Source organism: Salvelinus sp. IW2-2015, linkage group LG23, assembly GCF_002910315.2.
Source record: "Salvelinus sp. IW2-2015 linkage group LG23, ASM291031v2, whole genome shotgun sequence".
Classification (NCBI taxonomy): domain Eukaryota; kingdom Metazoa; phylum Chordata; class Actinopteri; order Salmoniformes; family Salmonidae; genus Salvelinus; species Salvelinus sp. IW2-2015.
In genome coordinates, this window is record NC_036863.1 from 25,539,954 (window position 1) to 25,560,756 (window position 20,803).

Sequence of the window (20,803 nt, forward strand, 5' to 3'; positions counted from 1 at the left end):
ATCAGGTTTTCCTCTAGGATTTTGCCTGTTCTTAGCTCTATTCTGTTTCTTTATACCCTAAAAAGACCTCCCTAGTCCTTGCCAATGACAAGCATACCCATAACCACCATGCTTAAAAATATTAAGAGTGGTACTCATGATATGTTGTGTGGGATTTCCCCCAAACATAACACTTTGTATTCAGGGCATTAAGTTAATTTCTTTGCCACATTTTTTGCAGTTTTACTTTAGTTGCAAAGAGGATGCATGTTTTGAATATTTGAATTCTGTACAGGCTTCCTTCTTTTCACTCTGTAGAACTAGTAACTTCACAACACTAACTTAAATTACAATGTTGATCCATCCTCCGTTTTCTCTTATCACAGCCATGTAACTATTTTAAAGTCACCAATGGCCTCATGGTGAAATCCCTGAGCAGTTTCCTTCCTCTCCGGCAACTGAGTTAGGAAGGACGCCTGTATCTTTATAGTGACTGGATGTATTGATACACCAGCCAAAGTGTAATTAATAACTTTACTTTACTATGCCGAAAGGGATATTCAATGTCTGCTTTTTTCTACCAATACTTTGTGAGGAATTAGAAAAGGTGCCCTTTGTGGTTGAATCTGTGTTTGAAATTCTCTGCTCGACCTTACAGATAATTGTATGTGTGGGGTACAGAGAGTAAGTAGTCATTCAAAAATCATGTTGAACACTATTATTGCACACAGAGTCTATGCAAATTATGTGACTTGTTAAGCACATTTTTACTCCTGAACGTATTTAGGCCTGCCATAACAAAGGGGTTGAATACTTTTTGACTCAAGACATTTCAGCTTTTAATTTTTAAATAATTTGTAAACATTTCTAAAAAACATAATTCCATGTTGACATTATGTGTAGGCCAGTGACAAAATCTCAATTTTATCCATTTTAAATTCAGACTGTAAGACAACAACATTTTGAAAAAGTCAAGGGGAGTGAATACTTTCTGAAGGCACTGTAGCATCTGCTGAGAAAAGTTCTGTGGGGATCTTTATGGGAAATAAAAAAAGCCAATGTAATATCTCAGCTAGAACAGGAACAAGCCTGCATCAATTCTAGAGATTATGGGGTGGAGGGATAGTCTTGTTCGACATTAGTCACTGTGACCAGCGGGATGGCACAAATGAGTTAGGTGCTCAGAGACTTGCTGATGATGAGACAGAGGATAGTGGTGTTCATTTTTCAAAGGGAATGACTTGAACTACTTCCACTGTGACCTATTGATTTGATTGGAAACGTGATGATCTTTAAAATACAATGGACTAACTTTGACCACTTTCCTCACATTTAGGGTGAAACTTTGACTCTTTAAAAATTGTATGTACCAAATGCTAAATCTGCTGAAGCATAAGAAAATCATACCGCATCTTACGTGAACTAACTAAATAAGATCAACTGACAGACTTCCAATAGAACAGTGTCAGGGCGAGGGTTGTCTCACCAGCAGGCACTCTCTGCGGTAGAGCCCTATGAGCTCATCGTCGTGACCTCGGTACAACCCTTTGACCAACAGCTCTCTGTTGTACTGGTATGAGTAGATCAGGTACATCAATGCCTCCACAAAGCTACAGAGAAACAGACACAGTCAGATACATTATAGTAGAATCAGGGTGGAACAAATTTAACCACAAGGGCTGCTTTCACACAGGCGGCCCAATTCTGTTTTTCCACTAATTGGTCTTTTGACCGATCTTTTCATATCTTTTTCAGAGCTGATCTGATTGGTCAAAAAAGTTAAAAAAAAAGGTCAGAATTGGGCTGGCTACCTGTGTAAATGCTGCAATAGAGGGGCAGAGGACATATAAAATCAGTTTTAGCTGTGTCTACAAGGGATAGTAGAGCTGGAACAGTCAGGCCTTTTTCATTAAGAAGATTTAAAACAGATGTATTGGAGGAAGAATTAACAGAAGAAACAGAGGAAATAACCGAGTACATGAACAACCATCTTGATCTATGCCAGACTGACTGAGCTCCAGATGTAAGGATGGGGGGTGTTAAGGGACCTGCTGCCCTCTACAGGTGACTTTAGGAAGTTCCCATGCTTAACAAAGCTGCACTATCAGGTGCTTCTACTAATAATGCGATAATCTAGAGAGCATTTTAATCTACATTTTAAATGTTTTCTATACTGAAATGGTTGGGCAATGTGAGTTCCCATTTGTTTGCAGTAAGATATGGAGGCTGGAAATAAAAGCTCTAGGTCGTGAAGAGAAGAACGTGACAACAGTCCAGCCAATTGGCAGTCTCACCTTTTCTTCTGGAACAGCTCCAAGCCAATCATCAGGAAGATTGTTGTCTCGCGGAAATTCCTGTAGTCCTGATGCCACATCTGTGAACATTGTAGGGAACAGAGTTGATGAGAAAGAGCTTGAAAGGATTTTAAGGATAGATCTATAACATTTGGATCTGTACATAAAAGCTTAACAAATGTTTTTTTTTTTCATTGGATTATCCATAGCAGAGTTTATATTGGGTCAGTTACAATTTAAAGACTGTAATGATTTAAACCTTATACTCAAATGTAAATGACTCTGATACTAGTTTATTCTGTTTCATTTCAACTGTCAAAACATCCTAATAAGATGTTCCAGACAAAACATTGTAAATCAGTCAAAACCAGAGTGTTTCAGAATGCTGACCTCATACTCCTCCATGTTGATCTCCTCTGGCTTAATGAGGTCTAGTTTGGCACGGGCCACCTTCATAATGCTCTTACACCTGAGAGGGGGGGAATGAGGAGAAGGGGAACGCAAAAGAGAAAGTGAAAGAGAAGAGAAAGGGAGAGAGAGTGCTGTTGGTATGATGAATCATACTGGTGAGGAACTAGCTACTCCAGGAAATGAAACAGTACACAGTGGRCCTGAGGCCACGACACACAGGCCCCATGAATGACTGCTTACTGCAGAGAAACACTACTACTGAACCACACACTCCTCTCCAGAGCTTCTGATTGAGGCCACATGCAACAAAGAAATCTTAATATAAACCGGGTAGTTTATATCCTGGATGCTGATTGGCTGAAAGTCGTGGTATATCAGACTGTATATCACGGSTATGACAAAACATTTATTTTTACTGTTACGATTACYTTGGTAACCAGTTTATAATAGCAATGAGGCACCTCAGGTTTGTGGTATATGGCCAATATACCACGGCTAAGTGATGTATCGTACATAAGAACAGCCCTAAGCATTGGTATATTGGACATATGRCACACCCCCCCCTGGCTTTATTGCTTAATTATACCTGCTCAGAAGAGGAACATCTATTCACCGATGAAAGTGGATCATGGCTACCCTCTGCTGGTGAATTTGTGAAGTTCAGAGGTAATAAACTGGTGTTTTCTTTTTTGTTTTACCAAAGAAAGATAGGACAGACTCATAATTCAAAAATTAACCAAATAGGAGTTACAGGAAACAAGTTTTGGTGGTTTAACCCATAAATACCGTTCGTTAAAGCCCAGGTTTCGGTCAGCAAACTGCATGAGGAGGGTTCTCTCCAGGATCTTCTTGGGGGCCTGGTTCTGGATGAAGTAGACGATGACGTGCTGCAATCGGTAGTCATTCCCCGGGGCTGTGTCCTCCTGGGCAAACCTCAGCAGACGGGTGTACTCCACCTTAATGGCCTGACACACATAGATCGAGCATGGGGTGAATGGACTTTGATAGGCCAAACTAACATTAGAACTTCAGAGTAGGCCTAGATTAGAACATCAATAAACATCTGCAGCAGCAGAAGACAAAACCATCGTCTCCATGTAAGAGTTGTCAAGATCATCATCATCCTCCTCATCCTTGTAAACAAAACTCAAAGAGTTGATTCAAGTTCTCTTTGTTCAAATGAACCTCATTGTCCAGGTGACACCAAGTCCAATTTCTGTAGGATGCTTTTGATGAGAACAACTGACTCAAAAAGACAGAACTAGTGAAATGCTAGGTAAAACGGGATGGGAGGATGGTTGTTGAGAGGCAGTAGAAGTACAGCATCACAGAAGGAGTGAATAAAGGTGTGAAAGAGAAATGAGATCGGAATGTACCTTGAAGAAGGCCGCTTCAGGCCCAAGCTTTTCAAACACAGTCCTTGCTTTGCCAATGGACATTATAATACCCTGCATGTTTGGAGTCATCATGGCCTGCAGTACCCAAGGAGTGGAAGCATGTTACAATAGTAGAAAGTAGATCCCCTTAGAATTGAACGAGCCCAGCAAACCCCCAAAATAATACACTTTTCTGGTACAGCACTATGTGAGCACTACCATACATCAGTCAGGAGACAATGCATACAGTCAAAAGTTTGGACGCACCTACTCATTCTAGGGTTTTTCTAAAAATGTTACTGTTTTCTACATTGTAGAATAATAGTGAAGACACGAAAACAGTGAAATAACACATATGGAATCATGTAGTAACCCAAAAAAGTGTTATTTTATATTTGAGATTCCTCAAAGTAGCCACCCTTTGCCTTGATGACAGCTTTGCACACTCTGCATTCTCTCAACCAGCTTCATGAGGTAGTCACCTAAAATGCATTTCAATCAGCAGGTGTGCCTTGTTAAAGGTTAATTTGTGGAATTTCTATCCTTCTTATATGGCCTCGACAACATTCCGCTGAAAAGGCAGAGTGCGAAATTCAAAAATATTTTTTTGAAATATGTAACTTTCATACATTTACAAGTGCAATACACCAAATTAAAGCTTAACTTCTTGTTAATCTACCCATCATGTCCGATTTCAAAAAGGCTTTACAGCGAAATCACACCATATGATTATGTTAGGTCAGAGCCTAGTCACAAAAACACATACAGCCATTTTCCAGCCAAAGAGAGGAGTCACAAAAAGCAGAAAGAGATAAAATGAATCACTAACCTTTGATGAACTTCATCAGATGGCACTCATAGGACTTCATGTTACACAATAAATGTATGTTTTGTTCGATAAAGTTCATATTATATCCAAAAATTTCAGTTTACATTGGCGCGTTATGGTCAGTAATGTTGTGCCTCGAAAACATCCGGCAAATTTTCAGAGAGACACATCAATAAAGATATACTTCTCCTTAATGCAACCGATGTGTCAGATTACGGAAAAAGCACACCATGCAATAATCTGAGTACGGCGCTCAGACACAAAAACAAGCCATACAGGTACCTGCCATGTTGTGGAGTCAATAGAAGTCAGAAATAGCATTATAAATATTCACTTACCTTTGATGATCATCAGAATGCACTCCCAGGAATCCCAGTTCCGCAATAAATGTTTGTTTTGTTCGATAAAGTCCATAATTTATGTCCAAATACCTCCATTTTGTTAGCGCGTTCAGTTCACAATCCAAACTCACGAGGCGCGGGCAAGTCTAGGCGAAAGTTCAGACGAAAAGTCCAAAAAGTTATATAACAGTTCGTAYAAACATGTCAAACGATGTATAGAATCAATCTTTAGGATGTTAACATAAATCTTCAATAATGTTTCAACCGGAGAATTCCTTTGTCTTTAGAAATGCAATGGAACGCAGGTCGCTCTCACGGCCATGCGCGTGACCAGCTCATGGCGTTCTGCCAGACACCTGGTTGAAACAGCTCTCATTCCCTCCTTCACAGTAGAAGCCTGAAACAAGGTTCTAAAGAATGTTGACATTAGTGGAAGCCGTAGGAAGTGCAATATGACCCCATAGACACTGTATATTAGAAAGGCAATGAGTTGGAAAAACTACAAACCTCAGATTTCCCACTTCCTGGTTGAATTTGTCTCAGGTTTTCACCTGCCATATGAGTTCTGTTATACTCACAGACATCATTCAAACAGTTTTAGAAACTTCAGAGTGTTTTCTATCCAAATCTACTAATAATATGCATATATTAGCTTCTGGGCCTGAGTAGCAGGAAGTTTACTCTGGGCACACTTTTCATCCGAACGTGAAAATGCTGCCCACTATCCCAAACAGGTTAATTCATTTGAGCCAATTAGTTGTCTTGTGACAAGGTAGGACTGATATACAGAAGATAGCACTATTTGGTAAAAGACCAAGTCCATATTATGGCAAGAACAGCTCAAATATCAAATACAATTTTACTTGTCACATGCGCCGAATACAACAGGTGTAGAGCTTACGGGGGGGGGGGGGCAATGTGAATAGTCTGGGGAACCATTTGATTATATGTTCAGYCGTCTTATGGCTTGGGGGTAGAAGCTGTTTAGAAGCCTCTTGGACCTAGACTTSGCGCTCTGGTACCGCACAGTAGAAGAGACAACAGTATATGACTACGTTGTCTGGAGTCTGACAATTTTTAGGGCCTTCCTCTGACACAACCTGATATAGAGGTCCTGGATGGCAGGAAGCTTGGCCCCGGTGATGTACTGGGCCGTAAGCACTACCCTCTGTAGTGCCTTGTGGTCGGAGGCCGAGCAGTTGCCATATCAGACAGGGATGGAATCATTCAGGATGCTCTCGATGGTGCAGCTGTAAAAAAAAATTGAGGATCTGAGGACCCATGCCAAATCTTTTCAGTCTCCTGAGGGGGAATAGGTTTTGTCGTGCCCTCTTCACAACTGTCTTGGTGTGCTTGGACCATGTTATTTTGTTGATGATGTAGACACCAAGGAACTTGAATCTCTCAACCTGCTCCACTGCAGCCCTGTCGATGAGAATGGGGGCGTGCTCGGTCCTCCTTTTGCTGTAGTCCACAATCTTCTCCGTTGTCTTGATCACGTTGAGGGAGAAGTTGTTGTCCTTGCGCCACATGGTCAGTTCTCTGARCTCCTCCTTATCGGCTGTCTCATCATTATCGGTGATCAAGCTTACCACTTGTGTCATCGGCAAACTAAATGGTGTTAGAGTCGTGCAAACAACGTTTGTCTTTGCCAAAGAAGCAAAGAGAAACTGTCCATCATTACTTTAAAACATGAAGGTCAGTCAATACGGAAAATTTCAAGAACTTTGAAAGTTTCAAGTGCAGTTACAAAAACCATTAAGTGTTATGAAACGATCTCATAAGGACCGCCACAGGAATGGAAGACCCAGAGTTACCTCTGCTGCAGAGGATAAGTTCAATAGAGTTAACTGCACCTCAGATTGCAGCCCAAATAAACGCTTCAGAGTTCAAGTAACAGACACATCAACATCAACTCTTCAGAGGAGACTGCTTGAATCAGGCCTTCATGGTCAAATTGCAAAGCTGCAAAGAAACCACTACTAAAGGACACCAATAAGAAGAAGAGACTTGCTTGGGCCAAGAAATATGAGCAATGGACATTAGACCGGTGGAAATCTGTCCTMTGGTCTGATGAGTCCAAATTGGAGATTTTTGGTTCCAACCGCTGTGTCTTTGTGAGATGCAGAGTAGGTGAAGGGATGATCTCRGCYTGTGTGGTTCCCACAGTGAAGCATGGAGGAGGAGATGTGATGGTTTGGGGGTGCTTTGCTGGTGACATTGTCTGTGATTTATTTTGAATTCAAGGCACACTTAACCAGCATGGTTACCACAGCATTCTGTAGCGATAAGCCATCCGATCTGGTTTGCACTTAGTTATACATTTGTTTTTCAACAGGACTATGACCCAACACARCTCAAGACTGTATAAGGGCTATTTGACCAAGGAGAGTGATGGAGTGCTGCATCAGATGACCTGGCCTCCACAATCACCCAACCTCAACCCAATTGAGATGGTTTGGGATGAGTTGGTCCGCAGAGTGAAGGAAAAGCAGCAAACAAGTACTCAGCATATGTGGGAACTCCTTCAAGATGGTTGGGAAAAGCATTCCAGGTGAAGCTGGTTGAGAGAATGCCAAGATTGTTCAAAGCCGTCATCAAGGCAAAGGGTGGCTACTTAGAAGAATCTAAAATATATTTTGATTTGTTTAACACTTTTTTGTTTACTACATGAATCCATGTCTGTTATTTCATAGTTTTGATGTCTCCACTATTATTCTACAATGTAGACAATAGTAAAAATAAAGAAAAACCCTTGAATGAGTAGGTGTCGAAACTTTTGACTGGTACTGTATGTTAGATTCACTCTACTAATGTGAGGTACACACACAGCTCGTCATGTGAAGGACAATGGATGCTTTAAAATAAATTGCCATGTGAACGGCAGTCTCTGTGAAAGGCAGCCCTGTGAAGGTCGAGGTCCTTATGGTAAAGACAGTCTCWACAGACAGCCCTATACAGTCCTAGTGTGGTACAGCAAGCAGACAGTCTTTGGTCTATTTTAGGGCATAGAAATTAAACATTGATTCTACTACAGCACTTTGACAACATTTTTCACCAGACTCTCTTGTAAATGACAAACCAAGCAAAACCAACTAATTTATTGATAGGAGCAGTGAGACGATGCAGTTACATTAAGCTTGTATTTTTCCATCCCAAAGGGTTTATATATGATACAAACACAGTATGTATGAATCAAAAAGGATGTTAGAAACAGTAAGACATAACTGCGCAAATCACATTTACATTTAACATTTGCTCCTGAGATGCGGTTTATTTCTCAGCAGCAAAAATAAACACTAGGCAATTGAGTCGCTGTTTAGGTGAAGTTTCTGTCCAAATATCTCTGTTGTAGAGTAGAGTGCTTCTGTTGCAAGATGCAAGTAGGCTTGACAGGGATAGGCTTTTCTCACAATATATTATTATAGCTAGCCCAAGGCTAGTTTCATCGTCTAGGATAGTGCACTGGCTGTAGTCTAATATAGCACCCTATCTTGGTCTGCCAAGAGGTTTGGTTGAAAATGTCAACAGTGACTTGCCCTGAGCTAACCATGACTCTGGTTTGAAAACTGCTCTGAATTAAGATTTACTCAGGTGTGAAAAGCCTGTAGGAGAACCAAGAGGAGAACATCTCCTCATCCTAATCACCAACAGGCAAGAGACTTTTTAGCACACCAAATAAGTCAGCTGGGTGAGCTGAGTGTCGAGCGCTACCTCATCACTTGTTACCCCCCCTCCCGACGACAAAGCTTCCCACCTGGGGGGTTGCCACCTCTGCCATACGGTGGGCAGAGGGCTTATCCTTCACAAGGGGGTCAGAAGGAGGCGCGAGAGGGGTTTCAGGGTTCACCTTGATTTCAGGCTGGGGGGGAGGGCGTGGGGAGACACTCTCCCCACTGGACTGTGGAGAGAGCTAGAAAGAGAAGAGAAAAGGGGAACGAAAAGGGAACGAGAAGGGAAAGAGAAGGGAAAGAGAAGGGAAAGAAAGAAGCATGGAGGGCGAAGTTAAACAGAAAGAGAAAAAAGGATGAAAATAACTTTACTGGGGTTGAGTGGTAGGCCTACGTGGTTCTTTGAAGTGAGCGTAGAAGGAGCAGTTGTATAGCGTGTGTGTGTAAGAGGTGGAGTATGTGTGTGTGTGTTATCTGCTGTGCTATATGGTCTTACTGCAGTAAGCAGTCCCTCAGGGCTCCTCTCCTCCTGCTGCTCGGCTGCAGCCTTGGAGATGGCCCTCTCTGTGTCCTCCTGCAGGTGCCTGGAGAAGTCTGTGGGGGACGGCTGCTCCATGTACTCTGGGTCCTGCTGTGGAGCTGGAGGAACCACACACAAACCAACAACCAACATGAAATACACTACTACAGGCAAGCCAAATCTAGTCTGTCTAATATAATTTTTACACTGTTGTGTCGATCTGCACCACGCCCAAACTATGCTGGTCTGGAAATTTTATTTTTACACTTCCAGAAACTATGGTGGATGTGTAACCAGGCCAGCACTGGTGATGTGCAGTTCMCAAATGATAGGTTCTTATTGAACAACTGTTTTTACTGACTGGTCAGTCATGATTTGTATTTTTCAGGACTCGTTGATTTCAGTTGTTCATTTGACCTGCTGGCCCCCATGAACACAGTAGGATTAATACGTGTTCCTCAGGCTGAGCAGCTCCGGAGACATGCTCCGACCAACTGTCTATCATATGCGCGTGGAAAAAAATAGATCATGCTGCAGACAGCAGAGAGAAGAAAAAGACGTTTAGCACTGGCGTAGCACAACCTCCCACAGCCTTTGGGGGGGGGGGGGGGTTGGGGTCCCCCTGGATGTCAGGCCTCAATAGATACTATATTAACAAGTCAGAATTACAGGAAATTATCTTTAAAATTTTAAGATTTTCTCTCCACCTCAGGGTAAAATTTGTAGAATAGCAGGAAATTAGCTCAGGGATTCTCAGGAAGTCGGGACAATCCTTGCCCGGCAGGGAAGCTTCATTTTTATAGAATATTGTTTCGGTTTGTTTTCATTATTTGAGCTTAAAAATGTACATTTAAGGGAAAATATTTGTTTTGGATATTCTCAATACTATAAACGTCCATGCCGACTCCATGCCTGGAAATGCCCTTGTCAGGAGCAAAGCATCCCAATTTCCAAAACTCTCCCAAAAAATGTTTACAATAAAAAGGCTAAAAATGTATATTAATTGAACAATTATCATATGTAGTTTCTTGCAATAGACCTCTGTTACTTTAAATATACTTCTCTCAAAACTTCGATTCCTAAAAGATGTGTTCGGAGATTTGGTTTACTCTGTCAAATTTGTCTAAAATCCTAAATTAAATCAGGAATCATAAAGCAACTGAGGGAAAACTAAATTGCTACTGAATGAAGATTTTTAATTTTTAATTGGTCAACTGTGTAAAATAACAACTCCGTAAGACTTAAACTCTGTCAGAATACTGTAAGATTTGATAGAATAGTTGTTTTTATTGTGTATTCTAAAATGAATAATTTTCCATATTTTTCAAATGTTTGTATTGAACTTTTATTTTTAGAGACAAAAATATGTCTGTTTTGAGTGTCGTCAACTCCATCACTGATGGCTAACCCCCTTAAGATAAATGTTTTTGTGAATATTCTGAAAAACATATTGTAATCACTGTTCTGCAACATATGCTTTTGCACAGTATTTGCTGTGCTAGACCTAAGGGATAATGTTTGCATTTTAAATGTTTTATGTTCTAAATGTAGAAAAACATGCCAAAATTCTAACAAAATTAACCCTGGGCTATTAATAATTTAATAGTGAAATAAAAAAATTGAGATTTGTATTATATATTTGAATAATCTAAACAATCATTAATTATAAAAATGACTGGATTTATGATGTCTGACGGAGTTGACATAAATCCAGTCATTTACATTTTCTGAAAAAATGATTAGGTTGTTCCTTTATATGGTGTGATAGGTGATACTTTGGTCTATTAAAATATATATTTCAAATTTTGTTAAAAACYCCCACACCAGTAAACTTTTTTATTTTATTTTATTTTTTATTTGAGCTGAAAGACAATAGCCAGAGCTTACCCATGATGTTGCACAATACATTTACAGTGCCTTCAGAAAGTATTCATACCCCTTGACATATTCCACATTGTGTTACAGCCTGAATTCAAAATGGATTAAAAAAGTATTATTATTATTATACAATGTAGAAAATAGTAAAAATAAAGAAAAACCCTGGAATGAGTAGGTGTCCAAACTTTTGACTGATACTGTATAACTAAGCAATTTAGATAATTGATATATCGGTAGCTAGCTTACTGAAATGATAAACAGAGAGAACAAAGAATATAGCCATTTAATAATGTCCATGTCCAAATATTAATGATGTCTGGAGTCCGACACGGTTCCCTGGAATTATCATAACGGCAAAAGTCAGACAAAAGTCAATCATCAACATAGCTTGTATAGGCACGGTTTATTTCTAATTTTTTATTTAACTAGGCAAGTCAGTTAAGAACAAATGCTTATTTACAAATGCTTATTTACCCCTACCAAGAGGCAAAAGGCCTCCTGCGGGGGCTGGGATTTAAAAATAAATATATATAGAACAACACACAAATCACGACAAGAGAGACACCACAACACTACATAAAGAGAGGCCTAAGACAACACAGCATGGTAGCAACACAACATGAGAACAACATGGTAGCAACAACAGCAGCAGCACAAAACATGGTGCAAACATTATTGGACACAGACAACAGCACACAGAAGGTAGAGACAACAATACATCACGCGAAGCAGCCACAACTGTCAGTAAGAGTGTCCATGATTGAGTCTTTGAATGAAGAGATTGAGATAACTGTCCAGTTTGAGTGTTTGTTGCAGCTCGTTCCAGTCGCTAGCTGCAGCGAACTGAAAAGACAAGAGACCCAGGGATGTGTGTGCTGTGGGGACCTTTAACAGAATGTGACTGGCAGAGCGGGTGTTGTAAGTGGAGGATGAGGGCTGCAGTAGATATCTCAGATAGGGGGGAGTGAGGCCTAAGAGGGTTTTATAAATAAGCATCAAGCAGTGGGTCTTGCAACGGGTATACAGAGARGACCAGTTTAGAGATGTGTGATGATGTGTCTTATAAGTGACATTGGTGGAAAATCTGACGGCCGAACGGTAAAGAACATCTAGCCGCTCGAGAGCACCCTTACCAGCCGATCTATAAATTACYTCTCCGTAATATAGCATGTGTAGGATGGTCATCTGAATCAGGGTTAGTTTGGCAGCTGGGGTGAAAGAGGAGATTACGATAGAGGAACCAAGTCTAGATTTAACCTTAGCCTGCAGCTTTGATATGTGCTGAGAGAAGGACAGTGTACTGTCTAGCCATACTCCCAAGAACTTGTATGAGGTGACTACCTCAAGCTCTAAACTCTCAGATGTAGTAATCACACKGGTGGGGAGAGGGGCATTCTTACCAAATCACATGATCATTGTTTTAGAGGTGTTCAGAACAAGGTTAAGGGCAGAGAAAGCTTGTTGGACACTAAGAAAGCTTTGTTSTAGAGCGTTTAACACACAACCCGGGGAGGGGCCAGCTGAGTATAAGACTATCATCTGCATATAAATGGATGAGAGAGCTTCCTACTGCCTGAGCTATGCTGTTGATGTAAATTGAGAAGAGCGTGGGGCCTAAGACCGAGCCTTGGGGTACTCCCTTGGTGACAGGCAGTGGCTGAGACAGCAGATGTTCTGACTTTATACACTGCACTCTGAGGTAGWTAGCAAACCAGGCCAATGACCCCTCAGAGACACCAACACTCCTTAGCTGGTCCACAAGAATGGAATGTTCTACCGTATCAAAAGCTTTGGCCAAGTCAATAAAAATAGCAGCACAACATTGCTTAGAATCAAGGGCAATTGTGACATAATTTAGGACCTTTAGGGTGGGTTGCACCAACATGGTTTAAATTAATCTAGGATTAGAGCTAATCTAGGTTTTGTAAATCTAGGTTTATAATTAAGCAGAGATGTGCTGCACCACTTAATTTTAAAATCATAGATTTACTGATCCAGATTAACGGTTTTAAACTATGATTAGTGACATGTTACACCAATATATGAGGTATTTCGTGAGTTGAAACGAAGTAGCTAGCCTACTTCACAAATGAGGCCAAAGTTGCTGTCCCTTAATGAAATAATAACTATGTAGAACTACTGAAACTCCATCGTGAAAGTTGTCACGGTTGGCTGATTTGAAATAAAAATTCGTTATTTGCAAGTACTAAACAGAAAACTAATTAATTAGCTAATGTTAGCTACTGTAGCTAGCTAGTTTATAAACCAAGCATAAAATATAAGTTATTATAGACATTACAAAAACATTATTTATTATTTGTCCACTAGCCACCTGATCATGGCACATCAAAGAAAATTTCTCCCCTTACGAAAAAAAACCTCCTGTCCGAGCTGATGAAGGAATTTAGTAACGTACAGGAGGGGAGGATAAAAAGACAAACACAATTGTCAAAAAGAAGGAAGACACCTGGGCCATATTATGCGACAGATTCAATGGATCGACACGGATTAAAGAGAAGAGGGACCCAAATCGGATGAAGGAGTGCTGGAAAAACTTAAAAGCCAAAGCCAAAAAGGATGTGGCAGAGGAGAGGGGCTATTTCAGACCGGAGGGGGGCCTCCATCCAGGGGAATTGATCCCATCACCCAGAAGATATGCGAGATAATTCCCCAGCAGTTTGCCCCTCTCCTTAACCCCTATGGTGATGACGAACAACTCGACCCACCAATATTTAGTAAGCATAAGTAACAGGTAAATATCAATGACTATAATGCACATTAAAACTAACGTTAACACTACTTCACTACAATGTTACCGTTATCAGCCCCGTCACAGCATGTTGCATAACATCATCATTCGTACCAAGGCTGGGCATATCATAAGCCCAGCCTTGTTGTACAAAATGGCACGTAAATAGCCTACTAATAATGAGTTAATTTTCTTTCTTTCCTTTAGTTGAGCTGACACCCTGTGTCGTAGAGAAACAGCAGTGCCTGGATCTTGCACCAGCAGCAAAAACACCAGACAAGCCAAGCAAACGCCCCAGAACTGACATGAACCAAGCTCATATTGATGTTTTGGAGCTGGAGAGAGAGAAAAATGTACTGCAAATTGATGTCCTGAATTTACCAAAAGAGCTACTGCAAATAGGAATGTGTGTAGTCTATTTTCRCTAGTACACCTGGGAATCTAGCTCTCCAGTAAAATCCAGCTGGTGTTTCCTCTGTAGGGTTGAACCTCATGTACTGATTCTTCAGACCGGCAATAGCACTGGACACTGACTAAAATCCTGCCGACGGTTGACTTGTGGAGTCCAAAGAGACCATCCACCATCTGGAAACATCTAGTTGCATAGAACCGTAGGGCCACCAGAAGCTGAAGTAGTGGGGGTACAGCCTCGTTCCTATCACTCCCAAGCTTAATTAATGGTTGGTCCAATCTTTCTTTCCAGTTGCATTACAGAGTCGTTGGAGAAGCGGTATCTCCTTGAAAACTCATCGTTATCATAAAACTTCAACCTGTCTCAAATTATTCTGAGGACTTATGTTGTTCTGGTCTCTCCACAGTAGATATGCTGCCATTTTAATCAGTTAAACCATCTCAAGAGGCAGTTCAGAATTTCTTTTTAAAAAGGAGGAGCACTGGGGCTAGTTGCATTAGAAGGGGTGAGAGATGAGGAAATGTTGGACGGGCAAGGAGGCATGGCTGAGTCAAATAGGAATCCTGACTTAATGAAGTGGTGATAAAAGAGCTCAGTCATGTGCTCCTTGTCAGTAACAACCACATCATCAACATTAGGGGACATGGGCAGCTGTGGGGAGGAGGGTTATTCTCTAGGTCTTTAACCTTTTTCCAGAAATTCTTAGGGTTAGACCCACAGAGAGAGAACTGCTCTCTTTAAAGAAACTAACTTTGTTAGGCCTTCCGGATTGCCTGAGTGCACTTAATTCTAATTTATCTGAACGAGAGCCAGTCAGCCTGAGCATGCGTGTACCGAGCCTTTCGCCAAATGGAATTCTTGAGGTGGAGTAACTCTGCCAGATCACAGTCGAACCAGGGGCTGAACCTGTTTCTAATTCTCATTTTCTTTATTGGGGCGTGTGTGTTAACAATATAAAAAAAGAAAGCCCAAGCGTATTCGACAGAGGGGATCATGCTGATTCTATACCAACTTACAAAGGAAAGGTCATGAAGGAGGGCTTGTTCATCAGTTAGTTTCCCGAAATATGCAGTCTACAAAAAAACAAGACAGTTGGCGCAGATCTATCATTCAGGCCATGTGCTAGCATTCATGATGAGATACGATTGTTAGCTTGATAGTTAGAACGTTTGTGACTAAAACCATTGAGGCAATTGTTAATTCGAAATGACACAACGACAGGGTTCCAGTTTAACAAAGTTTACTATACTATATGAACACACTACAAGTAGCCATTACACTCGAGGCTAGGTCCAACAACCACCAGCCTTCCTGCGCATGCGCCCTCTTGACTTAGTGATAGCCCCGTAATAACAGGAATATAGGGATACTTAAAACATGAACTTAACAATCTCCCCCTTTTCTTTAAAGACAAATAAAACATCAACAACATAATTAAATGTCCAAGTATTATTCAAGATCCCCATTTCAAATGGGTTGTGTGACAGTTCTTATTTGTATTACTCAAGCTGCCACTTTCCATTACTGAGAGCCTGTAGGAGCGAGAGCCTGTAGGAGCACAAGACCGGATGCTCCTTTTTTAGTCAGACAGTCAGCAAGCTGTTCCTTTGTGGTCTACCACAGAATCCGCTGGATTCTCTGTGCTTGAATAAGTTCCTTGATGCTGAGTCTTTTCTCTGTGACAGACTTGGTTGACTTCACAGCATCAACTAATAAGTAGTTGTCAGTGACACAAACTACAGGTAGAAAGTGCTGTTTTGTCTCACCATGGTAAGCTCTGAGAACAGAGTTGCAAGAAAGATAGCATTGTCAACTCCATCCCAAGACCAAGGGTTTCTCCAGCAAGTCCGCTTCGGACAACCCTTGTGATCCTTTTTTTGACTGCCAACAGATAGGGAGAATCTTCCTCCTTCACCCATATAACACGATTAGATGTCCACCTTGTGTGCCTCCATCTGTAAGGTTCCCTAGCGAAGCATCTCTGAAGACAACTAGTTTGAAAGATTCATCTTATCCAACATGCTGAAACTTTAATATCACTTGTTGTGATTTCAGATTACGAACAACTTTTTTGCCTCATTAATGGTTTGTACAGTGGCGTGTTTTGTGTTAGATGCCCAGTTGCAAACATCAAAATTACATCAGGTCTACTCTGTCTATCAACCCATAAAATTTGTCCTATCTTTGACCTCAATTTATCAGCTTCAATTCCACAGAGGGGAATTCCTTTGTACGGCTCTTGAAGAATCCATGTGGATGGGTTGAAGATTCTTGATATAGCTCTCCTGTTGCATCAGTATTTTGCCATCAACTGTAATAACAAAAATGTATGATCATGCTCCTCACGGCCAACCTAGAAAACAGCTTTGAGGTGTGAATCACAGTGTTAAGCAAAGGTCTCTGAGCCACCCCAGATAAAGTCATCAACATGACAGGCAAGTACTCCATCACATTGCAGTCTTGATCAAGCCAATAGAAGACTGCAGGATCCACTTGTGACATTTTTCCACCTGTATTCAGCATTGTTGCCTTGACTTTGTTGTACCAGTAGAGTGATCCATCTGCCAGTCCATACACACACTTTTTTAGTTTCCACAGTGTTCCTTCGCTTTTAGCTTCAGGCGGAGGTCGGATGTGAATGTCCCTTGACAGCTCTGTTCCCTGGAAAATCCAGATTTGATGTCTATGGAATTAAGTTTCCATTTTTTCTGGCAGATCACTGACATCAGCAATCTGAGTGACTCTGAGGCGCATGTCGGTGAGTCTTTTGGGAGTTCTTTAGCAGCCAGCTCCTCAAAACCTCTAGCCACTAGACGTGCTTTAGGCACTATTCCAGTTAAGGATTCTTTAAGGGTACACACCCACCTTGTTGAGACGCATTTWTGGCCAATGTCTTTGACTTCCTCAAACACTCAATTTTTCCTCCAATTACTGAGCTCATCTAGCTTAGCTGAGCCAAATGACACGTCCTTTGTTTCAAGTACATCATCATTTTGAATGTCATTCTGTTTTTCTCGATTTTCCATTGATTKAATTCTGATATTATCTACAAGTGACAGGTCAGCTGACCCTGTTGTACCAGAAAGTGTAGCTGGTTCAGAGTACTGCAAGTTGTACCAGTTCTTGTGTTTTACTTTTCCTGCTCGTCCAATGACGGTTGCTGTATGTGGAATACCACTTTCTCTGTCCATGTATTTAACAGTTTGTCCTGTTTTCAGATTGGAACAACCATGTTCTCTTAACACATATGGCTGTTGTTGAATGTTTTCCTCATTTGAACGCTCAATAGTATTACCTGTGGCATAGTTAAAGGTCTCTGCTCCATTTCCTGTGTCAGTTTCAGTGTCTATATCATTGGATGTGACATCTGGTAGGTTTGTGTCTGTTACTGTGCCCTTTTTGTCATTTTCATTAGGAGACTGATTCTCAGCTACATCCCCTCTATCTTGTTGATCATTTACTTTCCGCAATCTTGAGTGATGCACCCTGACAATCATGCCTTCGTGCCTCACAAATATCACCACACCATCTTGACCAATGACTACTCCCGGTCCTTTCCACTCTTGACAGTCAACTCGTTTGTAGTACACTTTGTTTCCAGTTTCGTACTTATCATCATCATTATTCCCTGAACTGCTGAGTAACTTCTGAAGTCTGTCAACTGTATCATGTCCAAACTGTTTGTAAAGCTTTTGCAATACTTTGTGTTTTTCTTTAGTGCTCATGTTCTCTGTGACTGTCAGAATCTCCATGTGCTCTGTGTCAGTCAGAATCTCATTTTTGCATGGACTCTGTGWGATGTCTTTGTCTAAAATGTTTACACAATAGTGACCTGAGGTAGTAAGTTCAAGAGTCACTGGTTGTTTAAACATCACTGCCTTGTCATTTTTTATGTCTAGTACAGCCTCTGCCTTCTTMAGGGAAGCTTTGCTTAATAGTAAGGGGATATCTGTAGGGACCACCTCTGTTTCAATGTGACACTTAGTCTGACCAATTTTTGCTGGTATCTTAACTCTTGGTAGAATGGACAATTCTCCCGTCTCCAAATTTGAAAGCTCTGTTGCTTGGTGTGTCAATCATATTTTGTACTTCTTTCATATTTAGTTCACTGACATAGCTATCAAGCCATTTTGCACCACACACTGTCCGTGTACATGCAGTATCAATCACAGCAGATCCTAAGGATTCAACTATAAAAATCTCAGTATCAGATTCATTTGAAAACAGTGTAATGTTACACTGCTCTATCTCTGTGTTTACATTTTCCTCTGTTAGTTTAACTTGTTCATTTTTATGAGGACAGTCTTTAACCCAATGGTAAGTGCTTTGACAAATTGCACATTTCGATCTCCTTCCATATTTGTCCAGTGGATTTGTGCCGGGAAATGGCGCCCTCTTCTGGTTGTCTTGAGAACGTGACTTGTTGGCGCCTTTTCTGTGCTGCTCGGTGTAATATGCTGCGTCACTCACTTGCATTCCATCTGTTATTGGCGCGACAGACGTCTTCTCACAATATTCTTTTTAGTGCCGACTTCATAGATGCAAAAGTCAGCACAGTACAAGCAGTCAAAGCCAACTGTTTCTCCCTACCATCTAGACAAGCAGTGTCTAGCAACTTGAACCCTAACACTGCATCTGGGAGAACCATGTCGTACTTGCGCATTCTATTGTACCTCTGTTCGAAATCAATGATGTAGTCCGCCATTGCAACCGAAATATCTCTCGTAACACTGTCAAAGTTTGAATATGCCTCGTAGGCACGGTCTTTCTCTTCTTTAAGGAATACAGAATCCAGTGCTGTGATCAAAGTTCCCATACCGTCATCCTTGTTCAAATCCTCAACGGATATTTCCAGTGCTGTATCTCTCGCTCTTCCCTCGAGCGATAATACCACCGCAAGTGCTTGCTTTTTCGCGTCCAGATTAGTAACGCGTGTCCAGATTCCCAGTTCATTTTTCCAACTTTCGTACGACCTCTTCTCGTCGAAGCGAGGTGGCACGTTGTAGTTAGAAACCATCCTCTGCTACCAATGTTAATTCGAAATGACACAACGACAAGGTTCCAGTTTAACAAAGTTTACTATACTATATGAACACACTACAAGTAGCCATTACACTCGAGGCTAGGTCCAACAACCACCAGCCTTCCTGCGCATGCGCACTCTTGACTTAGTGATAGCCCAGTAATAACAGGAATATAGGGATACTTAAAACATGAACTTAACAGCAATTGTATTTTCCTGCATGAACATTTTCAGTCCCCAGCGCATGCCATTTGCAGTTAAAATATATAGCCAATACATTTTGTACTGCATAACAGTGTAATTTAGATTATGGGTTCAGTAACAAAACATTTTCATAATAAACAGCTAGCAAGTGCTTGCATAAGCATGCTTGCCATAAAGTGTTTTATGTGACTGTTGTAAAGCACAATATTGAATCTACTCAATACAAGTGCTGCCATCTAGTGGTGTCTTTGCGAACTGCATGCTACTGCATTTCCCTACAGAGTTTGTGAACTTGTGAAACGTACAGTTTCATATTTACTCTGAGCTAAAGTTTAATTCATTCAGCCCTTCTGGTTTATTAGTGTGCTTGTGGTGTTTCAGCACAGACACTTCTGCATTTTTATCCACTGCCATAGATAGACAAATCTTTAAAGCTGCAATATGTCACTTTTTGGGCGAACGACCAAATTCACATAGAAATGTGAGTTATAGATCTGTCACTAATTGAAAGCAACTCTAAGAAGTGGTAGATCTGCACTATTTCTATGCTTCCACTGCTGAAGTATTTTTGCATCTTTTACATTCGGTTTTGTACACCAACTACAAACAGCTGAAAACACAATATATTTGGTTATGGAAAATATATATCACAGCGGTTTAGATGGTACAATGATTCTCCACACTATACTTGCTTGGTCACACTGAAATTAGGCAAACTATTAGAATTTTAGCAACCAGGAAATGGCGGAGTAATTTCTGTATAAGTTGTACCTAAGAAGGTAAACTGAACAAGGGTTTTGTATATACTTTCTTATTTATAGCGGATAAAGTTGCTTTTTGGTGGTTATAATGTAAACTACCAATAAAATGTTAATTCATGTTGTATAAAATAATGATCATTTTAATATTTAGTTAATAGCTCAATTTGGAGCACAACACCTCTAAACAAAAACATATCGGTAATCGGTGACTGTTGCCTCCCTAAAATTGGTATCGGACCCAAAAATCCTATATCAGTCAGTTCCTACATAGAATCATGATTCTTTTGAGTTTTTAGTTAATTGTTTGCTTGTAGGGGGGGGGGGGGTCCTGCGTGCTCAGAGCATTACTGAATCA

General features: G+C 40.8%; 1 protein-coding gene across 5 annotated transcripts in view; it reads right to left on the reverse strand.

Moving 5' to 3' along the window:
- LOC111950687 (ubiquitin carboxyl-terminal hydrolase 25) overlaps positions 1-20,803 on the reverse strand; it is an 82,240-nt gene that overhangs the window by 12,261 nt on the left and 49,176 nt on the right. For 3 of the 5 annotated variants that reach the window (XM_070434444.1, XM_070434443.1, XM_070434447.1), the window contains exons 17-23: positions 9,398-9,540; positions 8,988-9,143; positions 4,061-4,156; positions 3,471-3,649; positions 2,664-2,742; positions 2,274-2,353; positions 1,466-1,589 (exon numbers count right to left, since the gene is read on the reverse strand). In XM_070434444.1, the coding sequence (XP_070290545.1) occupies positions 1,466-1,589; positions 2,274-2,353; positions 2,664-2,742; positions 3,471-3,649; positions 4,061-4,156; positions 8,988-9,143; positions 9,398-9,540 (857 nt within the window). The remainder of the gene's footprint in view (positions 1-1,465; positions 1,590-2,273; positions 2,354-2,663; positions 2,743-3,470; positions 3,650-4,060; positions 4,157-8,987; positions 9,144-9,397; positions 9,541-20,803) is intronic. The other 2 variants (XM_070434445.1, XM_070434446.1) reach the window with 2 other exon arrangements.